We start from the raw sequence: 18,039 nt of genomic DNA on the forward strand, positions 1-18,039 counted from the left end.
CTTCAGCCTCTTCTATGAGAGCAGGCCCCAGGCCTGACACCTGAGAAGTTGAACCCTGTCCCCATCCATCTCACAGGCCTTTTCTCTAACCTCAGGGTGCCCTCCTGAAGTCCCACCCCACCCTGAGCCTCACCCTTCTACCCACCCCCGAATGCTGAGGCCTGTTCTGTCCAGTGCCCTCAGGTCTAGCCCTTCCTACCACTTTCCCCAGAAGTCATAGGTGACCACAAGACCCCCTCTCAGAGCAGCCTGCTAGACAGTGCCCCCCACACCCAGTGCAAGACCTGGCCTTCTGGCCACCAGCAGAGAGGAAGAGGAGACAGGTCCCCGAGCCAGAGACAGTCAAGAGCTGAGCTGGTCAACAGCAATCAATGCAGCTCAGTGGAAAGTGCAGCCGGCAGAACCCTCAGGCTGGCAGGCACCACCACCCTTTATCCAGACCATCCTTTCCAACTGATTCTCCTTGACCTAATTAACCCTGAACAAAAAGCATCTGCCTGTGTTCCCTGCAAATAAAAAAACCTTTGCACATTTAAGTCCTTTACACCTGATTCCTGCCTGGTCAATCACTGGGATCCCCCCCCAGCAGAGGAATTTGAGAAACTTCTTTAGGACAACAGGGCTGGAAAATGCCAGAAAGCCCCACAGGAAAAGTGGTTTATTGCTTTTAGAAAAAATTAGGTGCTCTCAGAACTTTCTTCGGTGAAGAAAATACTTTTAGAACTTTTCTAAAACACAATTCTGTCAACTGATGGAGCAGGCACTTCAATATGAAGCCCTGCCCAGAGGAGAACGCCTGGGCTGGATGGCAGTTCCCAGCCGTGTGGGCCCAGAGCTGTCCCACGACGCAGCTACGCCTCAGAAACGGGGCTTGCGCTTGCGGCCTGTGTACTGGGTGTCAGGTCTGACTTCCCTGTGCCGAAGAAACAATGGGGGTGGGAAAAACAGAACAGTCTCAGAATAAAAAGAACAAAGCCCCGGGACCCCTTCAAATGCAGGTGAGCCCTTAGTGACAACACCCGCCCCTCAGATTTCACCCCCAGTACAGGCACTCACTTGCCCTGACGCCTACGGCGCTCCTTCTTCTCCAGGACCCAGTCCCGGCTCTTTCTCACCACCCGCCGCCTCGCAGTCCTGTATGGAGCCCTGTGTGGGAGACATGCCGTATGGGCTGATGGATGGAGCTGCCCGGCTGGCACGTGAGCTCAGTCAGCTAGGAAAAAATGGTGATTCAGAGGGCCTCAGATCCCCAGATCCCCCTTCTTTCAAGCACTTCATCTTCCGTTCTACAAGAGAAGTCCTCACTTCTAAACACTTCTCCCAAAATCCACTGGGGCCAAAGCAATGGTTTAGGGGGGCCTAGAGGTGAGAGGCCCCACTCCCTTATAGCATCTTTGTGGGAAGTGACCACCTGTGGGGTATGCAGGGGCAAAGCTATTTTGGGGGTAACCCAGGCCAGGATGGGTGCACAAGAGTGCCTGGCAGTGCCCAAGGAAAACCAGAAGCCCCAGGCCCAGAGCTGCCAGTAAAGGCCACCATCAGGCTCTGGGTCAGCCGAGTGGGGGCTCCCCAGCAACAACAAATGTTCGAGGCCGGAAAACAAGGCTGCCCAGCTCAGGGCAGCCCCGACGATGGTCCTCGAGGACTGATCTCGGCCTCCCGCCCTGGCTGAGGAGAAAAAGGACCCTCCCACAGCTCCATGGGAGAGAGGCCCTGAGAACAGGGAGCCTGAGGCCCCCAAACCACATATCCGGCTGGCAGCTGGGACTGAACAGTTTCCAGCATAAATCACACCTTCAATGGCTGCCTGCCATCTGGGTAACAACTGTTTCCTGAGCATGCGCGGCCCTCAGATGGCCCAGTTGCTATGAACCAGCTTTGCCCTTAAAGAGCCGTGACTAGGCAGGGGCAGAGACCACCCACACTAGCCAAAGTGAGCACAGGAGGCCGCAGAGCTGCTGTGAGGTGCAGAGGAAAGGAAAAGCACACAAGGTGGGTGAGCAAGTGGGCCGAAGAGATACGCTGGCACTTCCACAGGCAGAGGGGGAAGACAGCATTCCCCGCAGGAAGCAACATGTGAAAATGAGGCCCTGTGAGAGGACTGAGGGGAAGGGCAGGGCAGAGAAAACAGTCCTGTTTGCCTGGAGTCATGGGGACAAGGCAGAGGTGGGCAGGGCTAGGCCAGAACAGCCTGAGGGGCCAGCGCTGGAGGCCTGATGCTAGCAAGGAGTCTGTTCTCCCTTCAGCAGGCAGTGGGGAGTCCGTGACTATTTTATGCCAGAAGAATGATGTGATGAGATCTAGATTTTAGCAGACCCTGGTGATGGTCCATAGGAGGGGTGTGTGGAGGGGTGTGGGTGCAGGGCCAGGTTCAAGGCCAGAGGCAGCTGCAAACTTGGAGCTGGAGAGGATTAACCCCAAGGAATCTAGAAGTGGAAGCTGTGGAGGCAGAGGAGTGAATAGGAGCAAGATGTGAGCCAAAGAAGGAACAACGGGAAGAAGACTCACTGGGGGAAATAAAGGAAGCAGTGAAGACGGGGAGAGCCTCCCGACCAGGTACCGAAAGAGAAGCAGTGACCAGCAGTGGCAAAGTCAGAGCAGGGGACTGAGGATGAGTCTTCAGATCAGTGAATTAGGAAGACCCTGGACTTTCAAGAGAGCAGATGGGGGGAGTGGTAGGGTGGAGGCCAGGAGGCAAGGATTAGGTGAAACAAAGTAGATGTGGGGAAAAAAGGTAGATTAGAGACAAGTCAGGTAAAGGTTTAAAAAAAAAAATTTGTTTTAAATTCACGCATTTATTTCAAAGTGGCCTGAATGTGATTATTCAGAAGTGATATCAAGAAAAGCCCCTGATTCTCTTTCCAATAGGCAACAGGCTTCTCCCCTTCCCTCCACCTATCGGCAGGAGGAGCAGGAGCCCTGCAGACCAGCCCAGGGTAAGAAGCGGGCCAGGAACTGTGCCAAGTCCTCCACAAACACGTCTCAACACCCTGTCCATGTGGGTGACAGTCTCCCCTTTTCTAAAGAGATGCAGAAAGGGTGCTCAGAGGTTGAGCAACTTACCCAAGTGTACAGTTAGGACACGCCGTCTGTAGATGCCAGTGTGAGGACAAGAGGGATCCTAAGATGGATGGAGGGAAGTTACTGTACTTCCACTGTACAATAGGTGGGACCACTCACTGGGAGCAAGAGGGGTCACTTTAGTGCAGAAACATCTAGAATAGCCCCAAACCCTCATGGGAAATGGGCTGGGGAAGCTAAGAGGGCCCTGGAGAGCCATGGGGTCAGACGGCATAAATCTGTGGTGGACATGAGGCACACACTGCCTTCCAAATTCATTCCTTCTCTGCCCGGTCCATCTTTTCTCCTTAAATGTCTTAAGACTTTTCACTCACATCAACCAGCACTAAGAAATAGCCTCCTTGTTTGTTATGTGATAATCTACTATTCATTCAGCAGCTACTGAGCACCTGTCATTAACAGATACTACTTTTGATGCCAGAAATATAAAATTCCAGTCCCCACCCCAAGTTTATGTTCCAGTTAGCAATACAGATAAATACACATGATTTGGAGCAGTGAAAGGTGTTAAGAGAAAGAAGTCAGGGGAACCTACTGAAAATACTGAACAGAGAAATGACATGATGTGCATTTAAGAAAAGAAAAAGATCAATCTTGAAAATAAACCAAAAGAGGCCAAGACTGAAAGCAGGGAGTCAAGTTTGATAGCTATTCAGTAATTCAGGCAAGAGGTGGTTAGGGCTTGAATTGGGGGGAAGTGGGGAAAGGGTCAGAAATGGAGCCTACACAGAAGGACAGGGCTCCCCAAGGGACTGGATGAGACTTAAGGGATGACAGGGATGACTGAGAAGGGTAAAAAAGAGAGGAAATGTGGGGGGGGAAACCACAAAGCTGTGTTTTGTGAGGTCTGTGGAAGTCAGGTGGAGATACGGAGGAGATAGCATGAAAATCAGAGATAGGGTTGAAACTAAAGATATAAACTTAGGAGCCATGAACCTACAGCTGGTATCGAAAGTGGCATGGAGAAAGAAGAGTTCCAGGCAGGGCACGGAGTATGCCAAGGAAGGAGCCAGCAGAGCAGACTGAAAAGGGACGGCCAGTGAGGCTGTGGACACCAGGACAGTGGATGTGGCACCTGAGAGCTAAGTGAGGAAAGTGCTCCGGGAAGGGGGCAACTGGGTGACAGATCTCACTGAGCAGGCAAGTTAAGAACAGAACAGGAAAGAAAGAAAAAAAAAGATCGAGAAGTGACCGTATATTTGGCAAGACACAGGTTGCTGGTGACCTTGACAAGAGCAATTTGTGATGTGACAGAAGCGAAGTCCAAGAAGTGGATTGAGAGGATGTAGGAGAGGAAGCAAGAACAGAGAGCTCTGCTCTCAAAGGGAGCAGACCCTCAGGAGTTGTTATGAGCTTAAGGGAGGGTCTGATTTTACAACAGGGGAAATGGTGCAGGATGTCTGTGTGCCAATGGGAATGACCCCGGAGAGTTGAGATGAGGATGCAGGAGAGGACAGGGAGAGCCACTACCACCCAAGTCCAGGGGGGCTGGGGTCCAACACGCAGGTGGAGGGGGGTGGCCTCAGGGAGGGGCGATGAGAGCTTGCCAAGCATGGAAGGGACATGTGCAGACTCAAAAATGAAGCCAAAGCAACATGGGTGCCCAGGCATCCAGAAGGGTCAAAGTCCCCCCAACGCCTGAGGCAGGGGCAGGAAGAGTCTACAGGAGGACTGTGGTTCTAATCCCACTGCCACATCTAAACCAGAGACACCAGGACTAAAGCTGAGAGAAATGGAGCCATCCCGCTGCCTCCCAAACGTGGCAGCAGTGACCACCTGCTCCCCAGGCAGGGCTAAGCAATGGCTTTACCTCTCGTTAGTGAACGTGGACTCCCTCTCCTCGCCTCCATCCGTACATTCATTCAGCCCCTGTGGAAACCGAAGTGATCTTAGGCCACCCAAGAGATCTTTCAACCCACGTGCCCCATCCCCAAAGAGCTAGGTACCCAGGCCAGAAATCCTTCCAGCAGGTACTAGGCCCAGACCCATAGGAAGGAACTGACAACTCCTTTCTGGGACCTGGAGAGCAACAGTCCCTGCCTCCAACTCCAGACGATTTAGGCCAGTTGGGCTTTGCACTCTGGGGCTTTGGCTTTATCACTGTGTTCTCAAGCCCCAGAGTCTGGAGTCCAACAGACATGGGCCTGCAAACCCAGGGGCCCTCACCTTTGGCACAATGCTCGAAGGCCCAGAAAACAAGCAGAGGTAGAACCTGAAACAAGAAAGTGCTACGTGAGAAGTGGGCCCACCGAGCCTTGCAGGGAGAGACCAGGCCTCCCTGCCTCCCATGAACAGGAGCAGAAAGCGTGGGCCTCCTGCCTGCCTGGGCCCTCATCACCTAACCCAGCAAGACTCTGGTCCACCCAGTGGCCTGGAAGGGACATTCAGCTCCCCTCCCTCCTCCAGAACAGGCAGTTCCCTGCCCCCAAACCCCCAACACTCACTTCTTTGCTTTGGCACTGTTGGGGTAGTCCACCACCACACCCCCAGTGAAGCCAGCCTTCGTGGCCTGGGCCGTGATCAATTCCAACTGAGAGAAAAACTGAGTCAGGCAGGGGAGGCTGGAGGAGTGGACAGCTTCACCTTCACTCCCAGGAAGAGGCCAGGCCAGTCCCAGGAGGGACCCAGCCTGTGAGAACTGAAGGCCTTCACTCTCTCAGCCTGCTGCCAATTCTGAGTCCCCAAAAGTCACAAAAAGGCAAGGCTAGAGCCAGTCATGGCAAACGCTTCCCTCGGGATTTCAGAACAAAGCACCTGCCCTAATTCTTACTTTCTAGCCCAGGGACCCAGCTCCCCACTCAAATCTTAGGAAACAAAGGATCATCAACTGGGAGCCAGGTTTGGGCTGTTTGTCAGAGCTCATAACCCCTTGTCTTTCCAAGTCTGTACTTCCTAATTTATCGCCTATCACCGGACAACTGTCGATGTCCTCCTTGCCCTCACCCCCAACTCATTCACTCGGTTATAGAAGCCAATATCACCAGGAATACCATCTTATCTGTCAAGAGAAAACAAACATCCTGCCCCACCTCCACAGGGGCCGGCCTCTCCCGGAGACCACAGCAGCCACTCAGGTGCTCGCTCCCTCGTTTTCCCACCAGTCAGCCTAAGCTCCGTGTCCCACCACTTCCCATCAACAAGATGGCAGGCGACTGAAGAGCAGGACAGCCACCTGTTCTGGGTAACCACCCCCCTTCCCTGCACCTCCGGGAGCCGAGGGGTTCACCTGCTCCGAGTTCTCAGGATACAGCTGCAGGACAGCTCGGGCTCCGCGGGCCTGCAAACAGCAACATCCCTGTCTTACAAAGACCCCATGGGGTCAGGGCCTTTTCCCTCCTTCCATTCACTAAATATTGTGCAAGGCACTGTTCTTAGAGCTGGGGATGGCCATGGAGCTCACATTTTAGTTGGGGAGACAGCTAATTCATGGTAAGTGCCAAAAAAGAAAAGTAAATTGGGACCAAGGGATGCAGAGTGACAGAGATGGCTTAGTTTACTTCTGGTTCAAGGAAGGCCTCCCTCGAGGAACACCTGAACGTAGTGAGGACCTCGCTGTACATATGGAGAAGGGCAAACGCCAAAGCTCTGAGACAGGTATGCTGGTAATCCCTCTCAGAATTCTAGGGTGAACCCCAGTGTGTACCCCAGTGTGTGAGTGGGAGAAACACCCCATCTACAGGAACAACCCACCTGAGGTAAGTCAGTGAGGGAGGGGGCACTAAAGAGACCAACACATACCCAGTTCCTTCAAAAAAGGGTAAGAACTCATTTTCAAGACTCAGATCCTAGTAAATAAATGAAGTCATAACACAGTGTGTTTAAAGACAAGACAAAGCTAACAAGGGCTTTCCTGGTGGCGAATGACCACACAGGTCCCCGTCTGAGGAATGTGTTGGGGTGGGCAAGTCTGGGGGCTGTGTGCACTCTGTAAGGTGTTTTCCGTTGTGACCAGACACAATGTCCCTGTCCTCACTCCTCATGCCAAGTCCCCAAACCAACTTCTGATTGAAAGTCCGCACAGCAGACATGGGAAATGTCCTCAATAGAAGGAGGCCCTACTCCAAGTTGTAAATCACGATGGCCCAGAGAGCCTGAACTTCCATTTAGGTTGAGGACCAGGACAGAAGTGACCACAGTCAGGTCCTGCCACCCCGTGCAGGCCATGTGAAGGGACTTCCCTGGGAAGACCTCTACCTCATCCCCCTCCCTGCAAGGCAAAGGAGGGCCCAGATGGGGAGGGGCTCTCCTACTCACCAGAGCAGAATAAAGAGAAGAAAAAAAGCAGTACAGGCGCCTGGCAGGGACATCAGACTTCTTGTTCGCATTGCAGAGCCACTGCACAGCAGAAATGCTAAAAAGGAAGGAGACTGGTCGGGAGAGGAAACAAAAAAATTGCATCCCCAAACCTGCCCTTTCAAGACCGACACCATCCATCCTTGATCCCCAGGTGAAGCCCTCCTGCCCACAGCTCCCTTTCCTGGAATATGCAGGTCCATCCCTGGTCACGGTTCTACAACACGGGACCCCACTAGGTATCCAGGAGGTCAGCACTGACTTCCCTGCAGCAGGCCCAAGGAAACCCTGCCCCAACCTTGTTTCTAAATGCCTCTGGAGTATTTAAATTTAAACGCTCAGTGTGTCAGGGCTCCCTCTGTCCAGCTAACCCTTCATTCTTCCAGTTGAGGGACACATGCTTTACAGTCTATACGCAAAGCCATTCACTCATCTTCCTCCCAAACTGTTTCCTTCAACTGTATCTGTTAAGTGTCTTCACTCGGGCATTTAATATGCTCTGCTTTCTGGCCTTTCCCCCTTCACTGACAGATGCACACACATCCAGAGAACGCCTGACCCCCAGACCGTGCTGGTTTGTCCAACCGCCTCTTCCCAGTTTTACTTCCCCCTACCACTCTCCTGGGCGCTCATTACCATCTTGATGGGATTATTTTTAAAACCCTCTTTCACCTTAAAAGAATCTTCCTAAAACAAAGATTGGATCCTGTCACTCCCCAGTTCAAAAATTTTCAACAGCTTTCCACTGTCTCCTTAATAAAACCCAAATTTCTTAGGTTGAGTTAAAAGCCACCCTAGGAGCCATCCCCCACAGCCTCACCTCCCGTGGTTTTTCCCATTCCTCCCTCTGATCTGATCAGGCTCCTGTCCCTACCCACTCTGTGCCTCTAATACCACTGCTCCTTCACTCAGAAACCCTCTCCTTGACTCTGAAGACACAAGCCCCAAAGTCCTCCTACTCGGGGCTTTGCTGAGCCCTCTCGCTCCTCTTCAGAACTCCACTGGTGGGCACGACTCTCTTGGAGCACACCCCGCACTCTGCCTGTGTTTAGCTGCCTGGCCCGGATGCTCAATAAACAACGATCACTCTTCAAAGGCAGGGGCTGGGTTTTATTTCCACATACTCCACAGCACCAGTGTAACACCTTACACATAGCGTTACCAAAAGAAGTCTGCTACGCCAACTCGCCTCTTACAAACAACAAAAAAAAGACTATTTACTCTTAAAACATACGAACTACAACCGCTGGTTTGATCTTTTTTTTTTTTTTTTACAGCCTAGCACATCTTACCCAATCATGACAAAAGGCACTTACTACCCCTGAAACGGGTCTTTTTTTTTTTCAACTTGTTCCCAGATGTAAAGTATTCCCTTACCCAGAAGAAAATCTCCAAATCCAAGTTGTTACTCCTCAGATGCCTCTGCAACCCTTCCACTCCACCTAGGATCGCAGGGGGTCTCCATCCAGATTAAGCTCCCACGTACTCCCCTTTTCCCTCATCAAGACCTTAGACCCTGTGTTACACAACTTACCACAGAAGACAAAGAAAAACTTTACACCTCTAACAGCAATTTCCATTTTCTAAGATCTATTATCAAGATTTATGTAAGCACTCAAAACCCAAGTTAGGTGACTTCTGACCACCTAGAAAGAACGGAGCCACTGAAGCAAACCAACTGTCCGGGCCACTCTCTTCTTCAGAGTTCTGAACAGAAGGCGACAAGATGCCCCTGGGGCCAACAAGACAGCAGCCAGAGGCTCGGAAGATCCCAACACCCCCCCCCCAAACATACACATGTGCATAAAGCAGGCAGAATCTATTCAAGGGGTGCCTAAACCTGGCAGTGCAGACAGTTTTGAAATACAAAAATATACATATTCCTCAGCCTTATTCTAACCTTATAATCTGAAAATCCCAGTGGACATATATTTTTAAGTAGCCCATGGGATTCTGCTACAGAGCCCAGTTTGCGAAGCAACAGCCAAAGCCTAAAAACAGAAAGTAAAGATGATCCCAAGATCCTCACCTGATACAACCATCAAAGGAACCTGGTTTGAAGGGGATGCCCTGGCCCATGTCCCCCAGAAGCAGGTCTCCCTCTGTATCTCGGTCCAACGCTGCATCTGTGTTGGAGAGGAGGAAGTCATGGAAATGGCTGTACACACTCACGAGAGAAACCCACCCCAGTGCCAAACAGGACATACTTACCCAGCATGTCTGGGCTGATGTCAATGCCCACCCAATAGTGCCCTTCATCAGAGAGGTAATCTCCACTCAGCCCGGAGCCGCAGCTGGAAGACACAACCAAACAGAAACTACAGGGTGGGCAACAAAAGCAGAACTCTGCCCAGACCATCAGGACCAGCCCCCAGGAGCTTACCCAACATCCAACAGGTAACAGGGCTGACCCTCAGGCAGAGAGAGGAGCTCCAATGCACGCTCAGCCATCTTGGTCTGGATGTCAATCATCCGGGAGCTGGAAAGGCAGAAACACACAGAACTGGTAAAAGAGCTCCAGATCAAAAAAAAAAAAAAAAAAGGCAAGGACAGAACAAAAGGAACAATTATCCCAAGATACTCTTTCCTGACCTTCACCTAGTAATTCTACTTTGGAATCAGCAAAGTCAACTACAACTATTTAAAAGTAACTCCCAAAGTCTACATCGTACAGCAATTGTATGTGTGACACCAATTATAACTTGTACCGGCAGCAGAGCTGACACGAAGGGAGCAAACTGCTTAGCTAATGACCAACCACTGGGTACCTGCAACTCCATTAAGCTTTGATGCTCTCTATTACTTATTAAAAACATATTTTCTGGAAGAATTATATACCACAATTATTCTCATATGTGAGAATCAACAATGCTTTTACACAACAAAACACCTACAGCAGTGCTGTCCATGAGAAATACAATGCAAGCCACTGTCTTTTTAGTAGCCACATTAAAGAAATTAAATAGGTAAAACTAATTTTAGTAACAGTTTACTTAACCCAAAATGTTTAATAATATATTTTACTTACCCCAATATGCCCCCCAAATACTATTTCAACACATATTCAACCCAACAAAATCACCAATAAAATATTTTACATTTTTTTCATAATCAGCAATTCAGATGAGCCAAGTTTCTATAGATGGCTTTGGTTAGCTTATCGGACAGAGTGGGTCTACATTATAAAATATCTGGCCTTCCCAAGATAATGGCAAAGAATCATACATAGTTCTCAAATACCTAAGACTTAACACAGGGCTCTGCAGCTAGAAAAAAAAAGTTTATATTTGCTACATAATGACAACGGGGCCTGGAGATTTTCACCGACCCCCTGTGTAGGACTCTAACTTGACAGGAACTGAGAGGATGGATATCTAGATTTTTTTCTAGAGTAGTGGATTGGAAAGGGAGGCCTGGGAGTCCCTGTTCCAGCTAAATGACTTTGTAGGTACCCAAGTAACCACCCTCCAGGAAATTCAATTACCTACCTCAACAGTGAATATTATTTCCCACCCCCCATAACACAGACCCCTTACACGTACCCTCACACTGTCTATGCCTACTTTATCACATGCTTAAAAACGAGTTGCCGCGTTAAACTTTGGAAATAACCTAGGGAAGCTGGTGTGGTCCCCATTGGAACGATGAAGTTACCGAGTGAGGCCCAGGGCGGGTTCGGTGGTTACCTCAAAAGTTTTGTCTCTGTCAGAGGGTCTAGAGGGTCTAATCAATGGGATCAACCCAGGCCCCCCGCCTTCCCTCCACCCCCAAACGCGACGCGCCCGCCGGGGCTCGCCAGCCACTTGCCCGTCCCCCGCCCCCGACATCCAGGCTCCCCTCACTTGCGCATGTATTTCCCGGCTTCGTTCTTGTTGTAGAACTGTGGGAAAGAGAAAGAGAGAGGAAAGATAAGGGGAAGAATCGAGACGCTCCGATGCTGTCCGCCGGCCCCAGGCCTCACCACCTCCGGGGGTCCGCTGTGCTCCGGCCTCCGCCCGCGACACGCCATCCCCGCGCCTATGAAGCACGCCGGGTACTAGCGGCCCCCGGCTTCCACCCTTTATGCCTTCCGCCCGGCGACCGTCTCGTAATACGCATGCTCCATCCCTCGCCCCGCCTCCTTTCTAATTGATTGGCTGCCAGGCCGACGCGCAGCGAACAACCCTCGCCTCCCATTGGCCAATTCATCTCGCATCTTTTTCCGGCTGTATCCAAGATGGCAGCCAAGCACGACCTGAGGTGGCCGCGGTTGTTACTGTGGAGGATGTGGCGGGCCCGGGGAGCGTCGCCAAGTCTGGGATGGAGTCTGGGCCTAGGGGCGAGGACTTGTTCCCGGGGCGATGGCCCATACTCGCGCACGGCGTTCTATGAGCTGCTCGGCGTCCCCTCCACGGCCACGCGAGCGCAGATCAAGGCGGCCTACTACCGGCAGAGCTTCCTCTACCATCCGGACCGCAACTCGGGAAGCGCCGAGGCTGCCGAGCGCTTCACGCGCATCTCCCAGGCCTACGTGGTGCTGGGCAGTGCCACCCTCCGTCGCAAGTATGACCGCGGCCTGCTCAGCGACGAAGACCTGCGCGGCCCCGGCGTCCGGCCCTCCAGGACGACTGCGGCCGACGTCGGCTGTCCCCGCACCCCGTCGGCCTCCTCTCGCGCCCAGAGCCGGGATCAGGCCGCGCCGGGCGCCAGCCGCACCATGTTCGACTTTGACGCCTTCTACCAGGCGCACTACGGAGAACAGCTGGAGCGCGAGCAGCGCCAAAGGGCGCGGCGCGAGGCCCTTCGCAAGCAGCAGGAGGCCAGGGCCAAGAAGGGCTACCGCTGGGACGAGACCCGAGACACGGCTTTGGTCTTCTTTCTCCTCATCATCTTTGTCATGATCAGCTTTCGTGTTTAATGGGAGAGAGGAGGGAAGGGGAGGAGCCCCTGGCTAGCCCCAAGAAAATGGCCTTTCCTGTCTGCCGAAGCCAGTATCTTCCCTAGCCTACCTCTGCTGGGGGTCGGAAGGAACTGATCTTCCCGCTCCTGTCCCAAACCCTGCCCCTATGGTCGAGAAAAGGAGGCTTTTCCATGCCTAAGAAAGAGGTCCCAAGACCAACGGTTTGGAAAGGCTGGGTGTGAAGGGTCAGAGAAGGGTTTTCTGGAGTCCCCTGAGTGTCTGCTTCCAGAGGTTGCCTTTTGATGTTGTCAACTTCTGGAACACTTGCTCCGACTTCATGGTAAAGCCTGGAGCAAGAATCGGCTCTTGCTGCCCTACATGTGTACCACTGGGGCTCCTCTGTAACCTTGAAACCATGCCATGTGACTAATTGTTGGCGGCCAAAAGAAAAATTCTGGGGTTGTACGACACTTGTATTTCTGTGAGTTCCCCAAGCCACAGGTGAGAGACCTAATCTAGAGTAAGACTGGGAAGTGTGGAAACCTTGCCATGCCTCTTGTCAGCCCCAGACCCCGCTCCCCCTTCTGCTGGTGGCATGTGGGAGTGAGATAACAAGGTCACCAAGCGTAGGGAATGAGTGTTCCTGTGCCTATATTTGTCTATTGTTTGACCTTGGATAAGTTACTCTGGGCATGACAGCAGAGAAGTAAATCATCTGCTCTCAAGGTCTCTCCACGCTTTATGATCTGTAGTTCTGATGCGCTCAGTGATTATAACATGGATGCTAGTAGGGCCGGGTTCACCTATGGGACCGAGCGCACATCACCCTTCTACCAGCCAGCCCCATCACTAACTTGCAGCTCATTCCCATCAAGAAATAGAGCAACAAACTCAGAGCATGAGTCTCCTGAATGGCTCATCCGTCTGTTTGGCTTTCAGTGCTTAGCACAGGCCCCACAAGCCAAGTCCTTGAAGCAAGGCCACTTAATGCTGAGGGAGACTTTGGGGGTTGAGAGCAGACAGGAAGGACAGGGACATTTCTCTGAGACAGGAGGCTTGCTGGTCGAGGTGGAAACTGTTCCTTATTCAGAGCTGGCTGCAGGTTTTTGTTTGTTTTTTTCTCTCCTTCTAATTAGTGCTAAGCGGTTGATCATCCCTTGGTGAGGAATGGGTTGGCGGTAGGATTGTAGGTGCCCAGGTGTTTAAGTACTGGGCCTGAGTGTAAAGCTGTGGGATGGGAAAACTTTCAGGAGGTCTGTGGCAAGGGTGACCCTAAAATCTAGGGTCTGGTTGAAAGCCAGAGGTGCTTTGGTAAAAGTAACACTAATTCCTCCACTCAGTCTTTTGCATAAAATCCTTGTATACATTGGGATAAGCCCGCAATTGGATAGTCCAACTTGGGCTCTTGGAAACTAAGCTCCTAGCCACGGCTTGCAGTGACCACAGTACCCCAGTGTTCAGTTGTAAAGATTTGAGCCTGCCCTGGTTCAAGCCTGCATGGCTTATTGAACCTTGATTTTGGAGGGCGGGAGAACATGCACTTTAAAAAAGAATATTTACTGTTATGATGTTTCATATTTGAAAAACAAGAGGGGAAGTCTCTTTTTAAAATACAAACCACAGGAAGTAAAGGCTGGCAAAATGTACTGAAGTTAGTGATTCTCAGCCAAGGAAGTGGGGCATAGAAGTCCTTAGGGGCAAGAACTTTTTTTTCTGTCAGAAAGAGTTGGGGTATTGTTTTGTTTTTGAGTTGTAAAAGCACTGTGGTCTGAATTGCTGGGGCCTTTTCATTGGCCCCTTGACATGGACCTCTCAAGTTTGTTTTCTCTTGGTGAAGATCAGAGCCAAGAATATACATTGAGGCCCCAGAACCCAAAGGTGGACAGAAAGTTACAGAAGCGGAAGGAAGACCCAAACTACCTCAAACTTCCAGAACATTCCATGCAATTCTAAGCAGGATAGTCAATAAAAGTTTATTCACCATCCAAATCGAAGCCTCTCCCATTGTCCAAAACTAGGCCTGTTCCACTCTGCTCATGTCCATCCCTAACTGCCTCAGGTCTTTTTAGGCCAGAGCCGAAGACTAAAGAGCCCTACTCGGTTCCCTCCTTAAAACGGAGTCTGGGTTCTGCATGAAAGGGAACGTGTGTGGGAGAACCTTTAAAGGACCACCTTCTTCCCTCCCAGTCCTTCCCCTGTGGTCTTGTCCTGGTTTTTTCTTTCTCTGCTTCCTGCCTGCCCTGGATGTTAGCCCCTGCTAACCTTCCTGATAATGGAGGAAGACATGCCCACCCTTAAGCCCCTCTTCTCCATTTGGTCACAAACCAAAACAAAAATCCTTGGAAGTTTGGACCAGTAGTGGGAGGCCAGGGCAAGAGGGGCCCAACCTGCCCCAGGCTGTGCTCATGGGGGTAGGGATGAGGGTGCAAGTACCAGGCTGAGTGAGCAGCAGGCACAGCTCCTAATGGAGACACAGGCAACAAGGCCAGAGTCACAGTTGTTTCCTGTGTCTAGATAATGGTTATTCTTGTCTTTGGATTTCATCATGACTTTTTTTTTATCCCTCCAGAGCCAAATTGTATTTTCCCTGTGTTGCCCTTTATTTATCACTGGTGAAAATGACCCTTTACAGATCCCAGCATTGAGGGAGTAGGGCTCTTGCTTCCTTCTGAGGTTCTGGTGTTCCATTTGCTGGTGCACCTTTTCCTCTCTAACGGTCCCAGTTTGAGCCTGGATTATTGATGAGAATCACTTTGGTCAAAGAGAGTTAGGCCCTGATTGACTCTGAAGGTCCCTGTAGCCATAGCCTGAGGCCAAGACACCCAAGTGGAGCCCGAGTGAGGGCCAGCAGCATGCCTTCTTTGGAAATTGGGAGGGGTGTATGTCTCAGACCTTTGGGCTTCCTGGATGTTGCCCAGACCCCGCGAAGAGAAGCTCAGAGAAAGCCCAGATGGTGAGCAGTGAAGCTACTTCAATCTACTCTCCCTTGAATCTCATTGCACTAGAAAATTGGGCAGTTCCTTAGCCCTGCGATGAGGTGATGCGCTGCCACCTGCCCATGAGCAGGATCATGGGGGAAGACCCGACTCACCTGCCCTCAGCAGCTTGCGCTCAGGTCTCACTTGCGGCCCTGGTGGCAGTGGAGTTTGCAAAGCAGCCAAGTGTCCCTCTGTTAAGATGCCTTAGGATGATAGGAAAAGTTGGGTCTGGACTGTGACCTCACATCGGCCACACCCCCAAGAAGCCAGTGCCGAGTTCCGCTCACCATCTGTCCTGAGGCCATAGTCTTACTCTTGGTGCCGCCTCACCCCTGGGGCCTGTAGGGCCTGTGGTGGTCTTACAGGGGCCTGGCCCTGGCATCCTGCCTTTGCCCCCTCAACATTGTGTCCTTTAGCCCTGGGAGGGGACTGTCCCTAGGGGAAAGAAAGCCTCTTTCAGGAGCCCCAAGAGCAGACAGATTCGTGGCCCACAGGCCACAGACAACCTGTAAACAATGCTTGGCTAGCACAGTGTATTAAAATAACGTTAGCCAACATTCAGAAATTGAGGGGCCACCTAAAAATCTAGCTGACTTCTCTCAAAAAATGAGAATGTGCTGCCATTGAGCTCACACACTTGCATTACGCCATGGGAGAGGCTGAGTAACACCTGCCCATTAGATAGGACATTGCTCCCAGGTGGCTGCACTGCCCACCAGTGGAGGTGAAGAATAAAACACTGTTTATCCACACACTTGCACCATTTTTCTTATAATAGAGAAATAATTCCCTGTATCACAGGTCTGTCGTGAAGGGAAACACAAAAGGACCATGCATTTCCAGAAAATAGGAACAGGGTGTGTTTCTTTGTGGAAAGGGTCTTCTTTTCTCCTCTGTCACCTTCCTGGCCCCTACAGGTGGTGGGGTTGACAGATCCCTAGTCTACAGCCCATGTTGCCATAAGAACCCTCACTTTGTGAGAGAGGCTGAGTGTAAATCTTACTTTCATTGTGGAACGGCGATGGCAAGTTCTTAGACAAAGCTGGAGGTGCTTTGGGACAGTAACACTAGTTCCTCCACTCAGTTTTTTTGTATAAAACCCTTGTATAAATTGGGACAAACCTGGGGCTAGTCCAGCTTGGTCTCTTGGAAACCATTTGACTCTAGCCCTGGAGGTCAGGGACAAGCTCTTAGCCCCAGGTTTGCACTGACCACATGATTCAGTGGTGAAGATTTGCGCCTGCTGTGGTTTAGGCCTGCTTATTTCAGTGAGCCTGGATTGACAAAAAAGCACATTTAATGTTATCATGTTTCCTACTTAAGAAAATATGCAGAAGCTGGTGGTTCCCAAACAAGGAAGTAGTACATAACAGACTTCCTTGAGGGGCAGGAATTCTGTTTTTATCCAAAAGGAGTGGGACTTTTGTTCACTGGGGGATTTTTTGGTTTGGGTTTGTAAAAGCACGGGGTGGTCTGTAATAGCTGGGACCTTTCTCATTGGCCTCTTGCTTTAGATCTGCAAGTCTGTTCTCTCTTGTGGAGGATCCCAGCCAAGAACTTTCCCTGGGGCCCCAGAACCAGAAGGTTCCAGAAGGTTCTAGGCAGAGGGGAGAACCCAGACTGCCTGAAACTTCCAGAACATTCCATATACCTTTAAGCAGGATAGTTAATGAAGTACATTAACCGTCCCACTCTAAGCCTCTCCCATTTTCCAGAACTATGGCCACTTCACTCTGATGCTGTCCATCCCTGCCTGCCCCAGGTCTTTTCAGGCCAAAGCTGAAGATGGCAGAGCCCCACTCCATACCCTGCCTAAAACTGAGTCTGAGCTCTTCCTGGAACGTGAGGTCTGTGGGAAACCTTTTGAAGACCCCATCTGGTTCCCGGGGCAATGCTTCTCTCCCAGGCCTTCCCCTGTGGTACTGTCCTGGGTCTATCCTTCTGCTTCTTGCCTGCCCTGGGAGAGGGGCTGAACCGGGCCCTGGACATTAGCCTCTGCCTTCTAGAGCCTGCTCCCCTATTCTGAAGTGGAAGAAGGCTCAAACATGCCCAGCCTTATCCCCTCTTCTCCTTTTGATCACAAACTAACAAAACTCCCTGGAAGCTTGGAGCAGGGATGGGAGGCTGGGGCAAGAGGGGCCCAGCCTACCACGCTGTGCTCAGAATGGGAAGAGGTCTTCCGAAGCGGCTCAGCCATTGGTCATCTCAGGCAGGCAGCTGTGGTACTGGGGTCCCTCAGCAGTGTCCCTCCAGCAGCCTCCCAGGCCATTGCTGTGGCCTCCAGTAGGAGGGCCAGGGCCAGAGTGGGACGGAGGCCCTCCAGGGGCCACCATCAGCGCTTGAACTGCCCTTCTGGGGCTGAGTCTGATTGCTTGGCCTTGAAGGGCTCAGTAACACTCAGATGGGAGTATTTAGTGAGTCTCTCTAAATACTCCCGCCAAGCCGTCACTCAAGCATTGCTCACTCATCTTCAGAGATGGGAAGCATCTATCTACAGTGGCAGCCCTGACTTAGCCTTATACTGAGCCAAAATCTAGTTCCCTATGCTTTCCGCCCATGCATCTTGGCTCTGACCTCTAGCTCTATGTGAAGCAGTCCTTTTGGGATTCAAAGGCTAAACATGACACACATGCGCACACACATTCATATTTCAAACACACCTCTCAGTTGTTCCTCATGGGACTTAAATCCCGGTCCTCTTCTTGATCCTGATAACTCCAAAGGTGCCCTGTTTTTTTGGGGGGGTCCCTCTTAGATTACAAAACTTCACTGAAAAGTAGAGCCAACACAAACCCTCCTTACTGACAT

The 18,039-nt window shown here is 51.3% G+C and overlaps 2 protein-coding genes and 1 non-coding gene across 9 annotated transcripts; 1 reads left to right on the forward strand and 2 right to left on the reverse strand.

Moving 5' to 3' along the window:
* Window positions 1-614: 614 nt before the first annotated feature.
* On the reverse strand, window positions 615-11,465 carry BUD23 (BUD23 rRNA methyltransferase and ribosome maturation factor). 7 transcript variants are annotated; one of them, XM_037814635.1, is made up of 12 exons: window positions 11,336-11,465; window positions 11,217-11,254; window positions 9,758-9,853; window positions 9,586-9,668; window positions 9,404-9,500; window positions 7,336-7,432; window positions 6,308-6,358; window positions 5,526-5,611; window positions 5,248-5,293; window positions 4,892-4,950; window positions 1,057-1,146; window positions 615-913 (listed from the first exon to the last, which is right to left on the reverse strand). In XM_037814635.1, the coding sequence occupies exons 1-12, from the start codon at window positions 11,381-11,383 to the stop codon at window positions 859-861; spliced, it is 846 nt and encodes a 281-aa protein (XP_037670563.1). In that variant the 5' UTR covers window positions 11,384-11,465; the 3' UTR covers window positions 615-858. The 7 variants fall into 7 exon arrangements, 6 of the variants coding, with proteins under 6 accessions (XP_037670563.1, XP_037670564.1, XP_037670567.1 ...); XM_037814636.1 differs by having other exon boundaries at window positions 11,339-11,435; XM_037814639.1 differs by lacking the exon at window positions 11,336-11,465 and adding an exon at window positions 10,987-11,060 and having other exon boundaries at window positions 11,217-11,243.
* LOC119518357 lies at window positions 1,581-1,713 on the reverse strand. Its single transcript, XR_005213746.1, has one exon.
* Window positions 11,466-11,589: 124 nt separating the features above from the next.
* DNAJC30 (DnaJ heat shock protein family (Hsp40) member C30) lies at window positions 11,590-16,212 on the forward strand. Its single transcript, XM_037815271.1, has one exon. The coding sequence runs from the start codon at window positions 11,591-11,593 to the stop codon at window positions 12,269-12,271; it is 681 nt and encodes a 226-aa protein (XP_037671199.1). The 5' UTR covers window position 11,590; the 3' UTR covers window positions 12,272-16,212.
* Window positions 16,213-18,039: the final 1,827 nt, after the last annotated feature.

The sequence above is a fragment of the Choloepus didactylus genome, chromosome 21, assembly GCF_015220235.1.
Source record: "Choloepus didactylus isolate mChoDid1 chromosome 21, mChoDid1.pri, whole genome shotgun sequence".
NCBI classification, from domain to species: Eukaryota; Metazoa; Chordata; class Mammalia; order Pilosa; family Megalonychidae; genus Choloepus; species Choloepus didactylus.